This window comes from Bos indicus, chromosome 15 (assembly GCF_029378745.1).
Source record: "Bos indicus isolate NIAB-ARS_2022 breed Sahiwal x Tharparkar chromosome 15, NIAB-ARS_B.indTharparkar_mat_pri_1.0, whole genome shotgun sequence".
Classification (NCBI taxonomy): Eukaryota; Metazoa; Chordata; class Mammalia; order Artiodactyla; family Bovidae; genus Bos; species Bos indicus.
Genome location: NC_091774.1, coordinates 1,861,991 through 1,875,574, shown reverse-complemented (window position 1 = coordinate 1,875,574; position 13,584 = coordinate 1,861,991). Strand labels below are relative to the sequence as shown.

The 13,584-nt window shown below is 39.4% G+C and overlaps 1 protein-coding gene across 3 annotated transcripts in view; it reads left to right on the top strand.

The window, feature by feature from the left end:
• MRE11 (MRE11 homolog, double strand break repair nuclease) overlaps positions 1-13,584 on the top strand; it is a 70,777-nt gene that overhangs the window by 33,190 nt on the left and 24,003 nt on the right. For all 3 annotated transcript variants that reach the window (XM_019975338.2, XM_070803277.1, XM_019975340.2), the window contains 3 exons: positions 946-1,046; positions 2,693-2,866; positions 8,976-9,038. In XM_019975338.2, coding sequence (XP_019830897.1) covers positions 946-1,046; positions 2,693-2,866; positions 8,976-9,038 — 338 coding nt within the window. The remainder of the gene's footprint in view (positions 1-945; positions 1,047-2,692; positions 2,867-8,975; positions 9,039-13,584) is intronic.

The following is a 13,584-nucleotide window of genomic DNA, read 5'->3' as shown; positions in this document are numbered from 1 at the left end:
GGACAGTTAATATTCATTTTCCCTGACAAAAGTTACGAACAGAGCATATTACCAGACATTATGCTTTTTGACTTCTTACCCAGTACTCTTTTTATTCTGTACCTACTTTTTTTTGAGACAACCATCCTGCGTAAGAATGCAGTAAATCTGCTTTACTACACACGCTTCCTATTTGTCTCTCAGAATATTAAACATATATGTACTATGGGCTCAGATTTAATTAATAATTTTTGCTGTTTCATCAAGGATATTCTTTAGTGAAACTGGCTGTTTTCTTTGTCTTGTTTTGAACTGTGAATACAAGGTGATGACTATTAGTAGAGCTCAGAACCACTGCCTTCACTCATCCCAAGGCACTGGCAGTTTTACCCAGTGCTGCTTTTGTATCATCAGTGTAAGTGGCAATACCGTGGAAAAGGTTAATAATGTCTTAGTATTACTATTGAGCCCCCTGAAGCAGTATGGGGAACTCCCAGAGATCTGTGGACCACCCTTGAAGATAGAGCCAAGAGACATGTCACTTGGAAATCAGGAAAAGAAGTAGAGACTTGGGGGGAAAGACTCTTGAAACTAGCAAAAATGCCATATTTTTGTCTCAAAATTTATTACGTTGAGCAAGCTGACAGTTGATAAAGTTTGGGCATACCTCCTCTACTGACAGGAATGTGCAGTGAATTTGGGTACTTTAATATTAAGGTGTCTGTGTGCGGTTAGTCGTGTCTATGGACTGTAGTCCGCCACAGATTACAGTCTGTCCGTGGGATTTTCCAGGCAAAAATAGGGAGTGGGTTGCCATTTCCTTCTCCAGGGGATCTTCCTGACCCAGAGATTGGACCAACGTCTCCTGCAGTGGCAGGTGGATTCCTTACCACTGAGCCACCAGGAAGGCCCCAACATTGAAATAGAAACTGTTATTTTTTCTCTTCATGGATGTCTTTTTTCTAGGAGAAGAGATCAACTTTGGCAAGTTCATCTCAAAACCCTCAGAAGGAACAACACTAAGGGTTGAAGACCTTGTAAAACAGTATTTTCAAACTGCGGAGAAGGTAATTTCTTAATTACAGTTCTCCATTTGAATTAGTGGTGATCTTATAATAACAGATTTCAATTTAGGATATGTATAATTGACAATTTAAACAAAATGAATCCTCAGAATGTTTTCATGAAGTAAGTAGGGTGATAATCAGTTACACTCATTTATAGTTATTATATATCAAGAAAAATAACTGCTTAATTAATGTTAGTTATTAACACCACAATTATTGTGTATTATTGTTGTTATCCTTTCTTTTTACCTCTGCTACATAAGTTTGAATCTGGGATTTAATTTTCTTGCATCAGGATGTAATTTCAGAATTGCTTTATTATATAGCCACAGGATGGTGATGCTACTCTTATCATCATGAGTATATGCCATTTTGAGATCCTCTGGTTATGTTATCTTCCTGTTGCTGCGGAAATAAATTTAGTGGTTTAAAACAATGTAAACCTAGTGGTTTAGAACAATGCAAATTTATTATTTTAACAATCTTTTAGGTCAGAAATTCACTCTTCTCCCTGGACTAAAATTGAGGTATTAGCAGGGCTGTGTTCCCTTTTAGAAGCTGTAGAGTAGAATTCATTTTCTCAACTTCTCCAGCTTCTGGCTGTTCCTACCTTACTTGGCTCAAGGCCCCTTCTTCCATCTTCAAAGCAAGCAACATTGTATCTGCCTTGCTGTCTTTCCCCAGATACATCTCTCTGACTCCCTTCTGTGCCTCACTTCTGCTATGAAGGATGCTTGTTATTATACTGAGCCCACCCGGATAGTCCCTGCTCATCTCCAGTTTGTATCCAGCTGATTGCTGCTAAGTTGCTTCAGTTGTGTCCGACTTGTGTCCGACTCTGCGACCCCATAGATGGCAGCCCACTAGGCTCCCCCGTCCCTGGGATTCTCCAGGCAAGAACACTGGAGTGGGTTGCCATTTCCTTCTCCAATGCATGAGAGTGAAAAGTGAAAGTGAAGTTGCTCAGTCGTGTCCAACTCTTCACGACCCCATGGACTGCAGCCTACCAGGCTCCTCCGTCCATGGGATTTTCCAGGCAAGAGTACTGGAGTGGGGTGCCATCGCCTTCTCCGATCCAGCTGATTAGCAATCTTAATTCCAGTTGTAACCTTAATTCTCCTTTGCCATGTAACATATTCATGGGTCACAGAGGTTAGGATGTGGACATCTTTAAGGGGGCCACTATTCTGCCCTGGAGAGGGAAATGGCAGCCCTCACCAGTATTCTTTCCTGGGAAATCCCATGGACAGGGGAGTCTGATGGGCTACAGTCCATGGGGTCACAAAGAGTCAGACACAACTGAATGACTAAACAGCAAACAATTCTGCCTTCCACGCTGGTCAACCTAATCTGATCATCAGCTCCCATTTCTGCACTCTGTGTCCCAGACACTCAGGCCTCTCTGTTTTCATAGGTCCTGGACTCTACTCCTGTTTCTTTACACTTTGCTGTTGTTGGCCTGTAATATTTCTAGGCTTAATTACTGTCCTTTGTTTTCTTTTGCTTTGCTTCATTTTTCCTCCAGTAACTAGATAACTTTTTTGTCTTTTTCCTTGATTCTGTAATTTTCCTTACTTGTATAGAATTGTTTTGTAGGGAAAATACTGTTTTCTGCATCAGAAAATACTGTTTTCTGTCTCTTACAGAACGTACAGCTCTCACTTCTAACAGAAAGGGGAATGGGTGAAGCAGTACAAGAATTTGTGGACAAGGAAGAAAAAGATGCCATAGAGGAATTAGTGAAATATCAGTTGGAAAAAACACAGCGATTTCTTAAAGAACGTCATATTGATGCCCTAGAAGATAAAATCGATGAAGAGGTGAATAATTTGGGGTGAAAAATCTATTTAGATAGTCTCTCCTTAAGAGTAGCTCTGCATTCCTTTCTGGTAAATCACTACTTCTCTGATTTGTTCAGTTTCCTCATCTTTAAAATTGAGATCACAAAATGAGGATTAAATTATAAAATGTCTAATAAGTGTCTAGAATATGGTCTCAAAAATGATTGATACCTAGTGAATGTTAAGTGCTTTAAAATGAACCTCATAGGGTGAAAATGTCTACTTCAATTTTTTAGTAAGTTTTGATTAAGATTTTGAATTTCACTTAGAAAATGCAGTTCCTGTAAGCATAAAAGCAGAGTAAAAACTCTTTAGATTTGACTACATAAAATTTTTGAATGTTTGCATGTCAGATTGTCAAAAAAACACATGGTACTGACATGGAAAACATACTTGTATGTGGGCAGAATAAGAGGTTAATATTCTTAATATAATGTTAAAGGGCTCTTATGAATCTTAAGATTACTAAACATTTCAATAAAATAATGAACAGAGGACCTGAATAGGTGGTTCACAAAAGAAATACAAATGGCTAATAAGCATATGAAAATGGTATTTAACCTATGATAATCAAAGAAACTCAAATTAATTTTTTATTTGTCAAAGTAGCAATGATTTGTTAAAGATATTTAGTACCCTGCTGGTAGAGTATTGAGTTTGAACAGCTGCACTATAAAGCATTTTGGCAGTGTATGTCAAGAGGCTTAAGATTTTCCCTTTAATTCAGCCCTAGGAAATTTTCTTAAGACAATAATGAGATAGAGATTTGAATGGGATGTAATTTATCTCAGTGTTACCTGTAGGGGAGATGTCAGAAATGTTTTGGTAAAATGTTGGCACATAGATACTATAGAATACTATGTGTGCTAAGTTGCTTCAGTCGTGTCCAACTCTTTGCAACCCTGTGGACTAGGACCCTCCAGGCTCCTCTGTCCATGGGATTCTCCAGGCAAGAATACTGGAGTGGGTTACCGTGCCCACTTCCAGGGGATCTTCCCTATCCAGGAATTGAGCCCATGTCTCTTGAGTCTCCTGCATTGGCAGGTGGGTTCTTTACCATTGGTGCCACCTGGGAAGCCCATAGAATACTATGCAGCTATTAAAAATTATATTTTAAGAACATGGAAAAGTATTTTCAGTGTTAAGTGGGAAAAGAATTCCAAAGAAGTAAAACTATACACGTGATCACAATTATTTGTATTTTCTATGTGAGTATGTCTATGTGTGTATGCGAAAAAGTGGAAGAAAATATTCCAGATGTTATCAGTGGTTATTTCAGGTAGTAGGATTATAAGGGATCATTTCCTGTGTTTTCCAAATTCCCTCTAGGCAGAAGAACAAAGTATTATTTTTAAAACTCATTCCACTTTTATTTTTGTGCTTTTAATTATTTAACATAATTCTTTTAAAGCCTAATGATGTCAGCTAGTATACAACCAGTAATATTAAATGCCAGGTACTTTTACAGGGAAGGCAGATAATTTACACTTTAAAACCCCTTACTCTGTGATTCTGGATGTGTTAGGTTCATAAATTTTTAGCATGGGTAGATTTCTCAGTTAAGTGTCATAAATATAATATGACCATCCCCCGCTAAATGTAAAATGCAAAACTTCAAAACTCCCAGGAGATAACGTAGGAGAACCTAGATGACCTTGTGTATGGTAATGACTTAGATTCAGCAACAAAACCATGATTTATTAAAGAAGTAATTGATAATCTAGACTGCATTAAAATTTAAAACTTTTCTTTTACAAAAGACTAAAAAAATGAGAAGACAAGCCACAGACTGGGAGAAAATAGTTGCAAAAGAAACAACATCTGATGAGGGATTATTATCTAAAATATGAAAAAATTTCTTAAAATTCAACAATAAGAAAATTTTTAAAATCCAATTAAAAAATGGACCAGGGACCTTAACAGAACAAGATAGACTATTGCCAAGTGAGCATATGAAAAGATGCTCCACATCTCATGTCATTAGGGAAACGAGGCTACTACACACTTATCGGAATGGCCAAACTCTTGAACACCAACAGCACCAAATGCTGGTGAGGATGTAGTGCAATAGGAACTCTTATATTGCTAGTGGGAATGCAGAATGATATAGTCACTTTGGAAGACAGTCGGGCAGTTTCTTAGAAAAGTAAACACACTCTTCCCATGCTCTTCAGCAGTCATACTCCTTGGTATTTACCCAACAGAGGTGAAAACTTAAGTCCAAACAAAACCCTGCATATGGTATTTATAGCAGTTTTATTCAGAACTGCCAAAATTTGGAAGCAACCAAAATGTACTTCAGTAGGGAAATGAATCTTCAGTAGGGAAATGAATAAGTGAACTGTGAAACTATCTAGATAAGGAAATGTTATTCTGTACTAAAATGAAATGACCTATCAAGCATTTAAAAGACATGGAGAAACCTTAAATGCATATTACCAAGTGAATGAAGCCAATCTGAAAAAGTAACTTGATGTACTGCACATGATTCCTTACTGTGTAACATTCTGGAAAAGGTAAAACTATGGACTTGGTAAAAAGATGTGGTTGTGGGGGTGGGGTGAAAGGATGAATAGATAGATTCACAGAGGTTTTTTAGAACAGAGAAACCACACTGTATCAAACTAAAGTGGTGGATTATACATGTATACATTATACATTTGTCCAGCCTCATAGAATGCACAGCACCAAGAGTGAGCATTGGCAAGTGAGCATATGTGAACTTTAAGGTAAATTCTGGTAAATTTAAGGTACAAGTGGTAAATACCAATTGGTATTTACCAACTTTAAGGTAAATTTACCCTAAAGTGAACTTTAAGGTAAATTCTGGAGTTTGGGTGATACAGAGTATGGAGTGTGGAGTGTCAGCTGAACAGTTTTGGTGGGGGATGTTGATATTAATAGGGGAGGCTGTGCATATGTGGGACAGGGTATATGGGAAATCTAGGTAACTTCATTTTAATTTTGTTGTGAACCCAAGCTACTCTAAAAAAAATAAATAAAATAAGCTCCCCTCCTCATACTCTACCCTCCAGAAGGACCATCTACACCTGGAGTGACATCATGACTTTTGACAGAGAGAGAGAGAAAGAGAATGTGTGTGTGTGTGTGTGTGTGTAGCATGGGGGCTAAGCGTATGGACTGCAGACTGGACGACCTTACTTGCTGTGGAACTGTCAGTGGGCTGTTTTAATATCTCTGCTTCATCTATGAAATAGGGGTAATAGAACTACCATCAAAACTGTGAGGATTAAAAGAACACATGTAAGTCCTAGGTACACTGGCACATAATGCCTGCTCCGTATTTTTTCCCTGATTCTCATTTCTCGTCTGTGAATGACCCAGTGCTTTTGGTATATCATATGCTACCTGGAGTACTATTACATGCTATGCTATCTTTTAAAAAACAATGATTTTTCCTATATTTCCCCCCTTTTACTGAATCATAACATACATGCTGCTATTTCTTTTAACAAAACTCTGGAGCTTAGATCTTATTTCCTTTTAGCTCTTTCTCTGCTTCTTTGTTCATTTTTCACAGCAGAATTTTTTTCTATATTTGCTGCTCGGAATCTTTGCCTTCATTTTTCTCTTAAACCTGTTCCTTCTGGGGTTTTGACCCCATATTTCTAGTGAATTTACTCTGGTCAAAGTACCAGTGAACTCCGGTGCTAAATTCACTGTCCATTCTCCATCTTAAATCTCACTTGACCACTTCTTAAATTCTTTTTTCCATTGGCTTTTAGGGCTCCACACTCTTCTGGTTGTCTTCCCACCTCATTATCTGTGCCTCTCAGTCTCTATTGATTCCTCTTACCTCTCTAACCCTCTTATGTTGGAGTCTCCAGAACTCAGTCCTTTGACCCCTTCTTTATCTACACATTCCTTTTGTATTCTCATCCAACTTCCTGGCTTTAAATACCAACATCAGTTTGATGATGACTTTTCAAAAGTCTAGCTCAGAACTCTTCTGTCAGCTCAAGTCTTCTGTAGCCAAGAGCCTGCTGGATGTTTCCACTCAGGTGTTCAGGAGACCTCCTCAGCTTCCAGCATCATCTGAGCCACTAATCCTTAGCCCCTAGTGGAAGCACCATTCTTTAATTTGCTCAGGCGATCAACCTTGAAATCATCCTTGATTCCTCTCTTCCTGTCACCTGTATCCTGCCTGGAAATCCTTTAACTCTACCTTCAGAATCTGTACAGATGTGACTGTTTCTCACCACCTCCATCACTATCAGTGGTCTAAGGCATGGCTGTTTCTCACCTTAGTTACTCCTGTTGCCTCCAAACTGGTCTCGCTGTTCTGCCTGTGTTTCTTGTCCTCCACCCTCTTTTCTGTCCTCAGTTCCACTGTTGGTGGTCCTAAAGTAATTCAGATGAAGTCACTCCTGCCAGAGAAGAAAAAGCCCTTACAGTTGTTCCCAAGGCCTTACTGGATCTGGTTTTTGTAACTTCTTCAGCCACTTGTCTGCTCAAGCCCAGCATCCCCCTTGCTGTTTTAAACATATAGTGTTTCTGCCCTGGTGCCTTTGCATGTATTCTTTCTTTTGATTGGAATGATTTCCCCCAGGTACTTGTGAAGTGCATTCCCTACCTTTTAAAATCCTTGCCACTTTATCACTTTATTACCTTCTCAGTCAGGTCTTTGATGATCTCCTGTAGCCTCTCCTTGGCACTCTCTCTCCCTCTTCCTGCATTATTTCTCTGGGAGCATGTAACACCTTTTGCAAAAATTTCACAGGTTCACGTACTTGAAAGGACTCTGAAGACTCCACTGAGCATACTCCAGGTTTTTACTTAAAGGCAGCTGGTATAGAGTATAGGCAGGCATTAGAGATCTGGGAAATGCCAGGCACCCACTCCTCCTCTCCTTGTATGCACATTGCAAACCCAGGACTGGACACATAGCAAGATATGTGCAGAAGTTGACAGGGTTTTTTTTTTTTTAATGCCACTCTAGTCACATAAGCCATGCTAACTGCTCATCCAAGTAGGAAACCATAGTAAATTGGCGCTGGGAATGCCAGAGGCTCCTCAGAGGTAAGTAAGAACAGTTTTCCCAGTCTAGCTGATCCCAACTAGACTTGATCCCATACACCTTCTAAAATACAATATAGCTTATTTGTTTCTGATTTTCAAACACAGACAACATGCACACGGTGATTATAAGCTCCTTAAGGGCAGACTTTCTGACTCTTGTTGATTGTTGTATTCTCCACCCCTACAGTAGTACCTGGTACTTAGTGGCTTGGCTCAGTAAATACGTGCTGAGTAAATTATTAAATAAATGGAGAGTATCTCCAGCAACATAACTAAATTGTAAGAGCTTTGTGAGCAGCAACTGGTAACAAAGGAAGCTCTGTATCCGTGGCACCAGGACCAGGGTTTGCAATCATTAAACTTTCAGTGGTTGACTGTTAACAAAACGGATCTTCAAGGGCCCACCCATTTGGGACACTATTTTAGAGGAGCCTAAAGATAATTTGTGTAGTGTAATAACTCAAACCTGTTTTCGAGAGGTTTTTGTTCTTAGCTATTTTATTGAAGTATAACACCCATAGGACATTGCAGGTTCTTCCTGTGTAGTCTGACTGGCTGTTTGGCAGCAGGTAATATAATTTTGCTTATGGCCAATTTTTCTTAGAGTACATTTCTGAATTTTTAATGTAAGTCACTGGAGGAGGCAATGGCAGCCTACTCCAGTACTCTTGCCTGGAAAATCCCATGGACAGAGGAGCCTTGTAGGCTGCAGCCCATGGGGTCGCTAGGAGTCGGACACGACTGAGCAACTTCACTTTGATGTATTGGAGAAGGAAATGGCAACCCACTCCAGTGTTCTTGCCTGGAGAATCCCAGGGATGGGGGAGCCTGGTGGACTGCCATCTATAGGGTCACACAGAGTCGGATACAACTGAAGCAACTTAGCAGCAGCACTGGGAAAATACGACTTCTTTAATCTTTTGTGAAACAAAACTATACTTGAATTTCCAAGTTTTATGTTGAAATGAAAAGCGTCTGTTAAGCAGTTTTGTATTTACATAACAGACGTGTTTGTAACATATTTATGAATTTTTCTGTTACAATCCAGGTACGTCGTTTCAGAGAAAGCAGACAAAAGAATACGAATGAAGAAGATGATGAAGTTCGAGAGGTAATTTTCCTGTTAATTCCTTTGCATATTTGTCAGCTTGTTAAATCAGAATAACTAGTAGGTTTACTTAGTCTATAGGATCTTGGTTTGGTGGGTGGGACTGAGCAGGGGTTGGCTGATGACAGCTGCCTTTGACTTATTCCAGTTCAACCTATGAATATTGTGGTTGCTGATATTCTCTTTTTAACCTTCTGCTATTGTTTAAAACTTAACTAATTGTTGATACGTGTATGGAGTGGGAGGGCAGGGGGCAGGAATAATAGTTTGAAGACTTGTTATTAGTCAAAATAATTCCCAACTGCTATTAGAACATCTTATCAATATAAGATAAAACCTTACCCCACTGAGCTGATATTGTTTGCAGCAAAAAAAGAAGAGATTTAGTGTTTTGGTTATTAGCAGTGTCATTAAACGTAAATGCACAGTGTCCACTGGTCTTTCTAAACTGTTGAAATTTTCTTGATTGCCCTCATCACTGTCTTTTCCATCTCTTTTTAGATTAGGAATTTGGGGTTAGCAACTCTTAACTTAAACTTTGGGCCTCTGTCTGGTACTTGGTGAATTCATGATTGAAATTCAAATTGAACTATATTTTCCTATTTTCTAATTGCTGTAAGTGTTGGATGATTGCTGTCTAGTACTTAAAAATTATTTTATCAATTATTTATTTTGGACTTCTAATTGCTTTCCTTCAGCATTTTCTATAGTATCTGTTATGGGTAGCCGTTGTGTTTTTTATTAGGGATATAAACATGAAAAAGATGGTCTGGTTCCCCCAGAGAGTCTCAGTTTAGTACGTGAGACAGAGATATGCAGAAAGAAAAATTTAAACTATATGACCAGAAGTTTCATCCTCACTGAATTCATACAACTGTCCCATTAGTCCATTTTTGTTGCCTAAATATTTCAGAACTGTAGCTGACAGGTGTACTCTTGGCTGGAGAATCCCAGGGACAGGGGAGCCAGGTAGGCTGCCGTCTGTGGGGTCATACGGAGTCGGACACAACTGAAGCGACTTAGCAGCAGCAGCAGCTGACAGGTGGTGAACTGGAAAGAGCTGGAACTGCTCACAAGGACCACAGCCTTTTCTAACTCAAAGAAACTATGAGCCACTCTATGTAGGGCCACTCAAAATAGATGGGTTATGGTGGAGAGTTCTGACAAAACATGGTCTACTGGAGAAAGGCATGGCAAACCACTTCAGCATTCTTGCCTTGAGAATCCCGTGAAAAGTATGAAAGGCACAAAGATCTGACACTAAAAGATGTACTCCGCAGGTCCATAGGTGCCCAATACGTTATTGGAAAAGGGTGGAGAAGTAACTCCAAAAAGAATGAAGAGATGGAGCCAAAGCAAAAACAACACCCAGTTGTGGATGTGACTGGTGATGGAAGTAAAGTCTGATGCTGTAAAGAAGAATATTGCATGGGAACCTGGAATGTTAGGTCCATGAATCAAGGTAAACTAGAAGTGGTCAAACGAGATGGCAAGAGTGAACATCGACATTTTAGGAATCAGTGCACTAAAATGGACTGGAATGGGTGAATTTAATTCAGGTGATCATTATATCTACTACTGTGAGCAAGAATCTCTTAGAAGAAATGGAGTATCCCTCATAGTCCATAAAAGTCTGAAATGCAGTACTTGGGTGCAATGTCAAAAATGACAGAATGATATCTGTTTGTTTCCAAGCCAAGCCATTAAAGAACACAGTAATTCAGGTCTATGCTCTGATCAGTAATGCTGAAGAAGCTGAATTTGACTGGTCCTATGAAAACATACAAGACCTTCTATATCTAACACCCCCAAAAGATGTCCTTTTCATTTTAAGGGACTGGAATGCAAAAGTAGGAAGTCAGGAGATACCTGGAGAAACAGGCAAGTTTAGCCTTGGAGTACAGAATGAAGCAGGTCAAAGGCTAACAGAGTTTGGCCATGAGAACGCACTTGTCATAGCACTTCCAACAACATAGGAGATGACTCTACACGTGGACATCACCAGATGGTCAATACTGAAATCAGATTGATTATATTCTTTGCAGCCAAAGATGGAGAAGCTCTATACAGTCAGCAAAAACAAGACCAGGATCTGATTGTGGCTCAGATCCTGAACTCCTTATTGCCAAATTCAGACTTAAATTGAAGAAAGTAGGGAAAAACCACTAGACCATTAAGGTATGACCTAAATTAAATCCCTTAGGATTATACAGTGGAAGTGACAAAGATTCAAGGGATTAGATCTGATAGACAGAGTGCCTGAAGAACTATGGATGGTTTGTGACATTGTACAGGAGGCAGTGATCAAGACCATCCCCAAGGAAAATGCAGAAAGGCAAAATGGGTGTCTGAGGAGGCCTTACAAATAGCTGAGAAAAGGAGAGAAGCCAAAAGCCAAGGAGAAAAGGAAAGATATACCCATATGAATGCAGAGTTCCAAAGAATAGCAAGGAGAGATGAGGAAGCCTTCCTCAGTGATCACTGTAAAGAAATAGAGGAAAACAATAGAATGGGAGACTAGAGATCGCTTCAGGAAAATAGAGATACCAAGGGAACATTTTGTGCAAAGATGGGCACAATTAAGGACAGAAATGGTATGGATCTAACAGAAGCAGAAGATATTAAGAAGAGGTGGCAAGAATACACAGAAGCACTGTATAAAAAATATCTTCATGACCGAGACAACCATGATGGTGTGATCACTCACCAAGAGCCATACATCCTGGAATATGAAGTCAAATGGGCCTTAGGAAGCATCACTATGAACACAGCTAGTGGAGGTGATGGAATTCCAGCTGAGCTAATTTAAATCCTAAAAGTTGATGCTGTGAAAGTGCTGCACTCAATATGCCAGCAAATTTGGACAACTCAGCAGTGGCCATAGGACTGGAAAAGGTCAGTTTTCATTCCAATCCCAGAGAAAGGAAATGCCAAAGAATGTTATAACTACTGCACAATTGCACTCACCTGACATATTTCAAAGTAGTGCTCAAAATTCTCCAAGCCGGACTTCAACAGTATGTGAACTGTGAACTTAGAGATGTTCAAATTGCATTTAGAAAAGGCAGAGGGACCAAAGATCAAATTGCCAACATCTGTTGGGTCATCAAAAAAGCAAGAGAGTTCCAGAAAAACATCTACTTTTGCTTTATTGATGATGTCAAAGCCTTTGACTGTGTGGATCACAACAAACTGTGGAAAATTCTTAAAGAGATGGGAATACCAGACCACCTTACCTGCCTTCTGAGAAATCTGTAGGCAGGTCAAGGAGCAACAGTTAGAACTGGACATGAAACAACAGATTGGTTCCAAATCGGGAAAGGAGTACATCAAGGCTGTATATTGTCACTCTGCTTATTTAACTTATATGCAGAGTACATCATGAGAAATGCTGGACTGGATGAAACACAAGCTGGAATCAAGATTGCCAGGAGAAATATCACTAACCTCAGATATGCAGATGATACCACCCTTATGGCAGAAAGCGAAGAAGAACTAAAGAGCCTCCTGATGAAAGTGAAAGAGGAGAGTAAAAAAGTTGGCCTAAAACTCAACGTCCAGAAAACTAAGATCATGGCATCCGGTTCCATCACTTCATGGCAAATAGTTGGAGAAACAATGGAAACAGTGACAGACTATTTTTTGAGGCTCCAAAATCACTGCAGATGGTGTTTGCAACCATGAAATTAAAAGATGCTTGCTCCTTGGAAGAAAAGCTATGACCAACCTAGACAGCATATTAAAAAGCAGACATTACTTTGCCAACAAAGATCTGTCTCGTCAAAGCTATGGTTTTTCCAGTAGTCATGTATGGACGTGAGAGTTGGACTATAAAGAAAACTGAGCACCGAAGAATTGATGCTTTTGAACTGTGGTGTTAGAGAGTCTCTTGAGAGAGAGTCCCTTGGACTGCAAGAAGATTCAACCAGTCTATCCAAAGGAAATCAGTCCTGAATATTGATTGGAAGGACTGATGCTGAAGGTGAAACTCCAGTATTTGGCCACCTGATGTGAAGAACTGATTCATTTGAAAAGACCTTGATGCTGGGAAAAATTGAAGGCTGGAGGAGAAGGGGACTACAGAGAATGAGATGGTTGGATGGCATCACTGACTCAGTGGACATGAGTTTGAGTAAACTCTGGGAGTTGGTAATGGACAGTAAAGTCTGGTGTGCTGTAATCCATGGGGTCACAAAGAGTTGGACACCACTGAGTGACACCAAACTGAACTGAACTGATACTATTTAGAACTTGACTAATATAGTTCGAGGCTTTCCCAAGGTGTAATTCACAGCTTTGTAGAATTATTTAGCTCAGAACATGAATCCCAGTATCATACTTAAGTTACTTAAACAGACAAACAAAAGCATTAGTTTTTCCTTTAGAGATAAAAAACATGCTTTAATGTCTTGTTCACATAGAAAAACTCTCAAGTATTTTCTTTAACTGTAGGTTCCTATTTAAATAAAAAGCCAAATATCAGTAGTAAATATTTTAGGCTTTGCTGGCCATCTGTGGTATATGTCACTTTTTTTTTTAACAGCCCTTT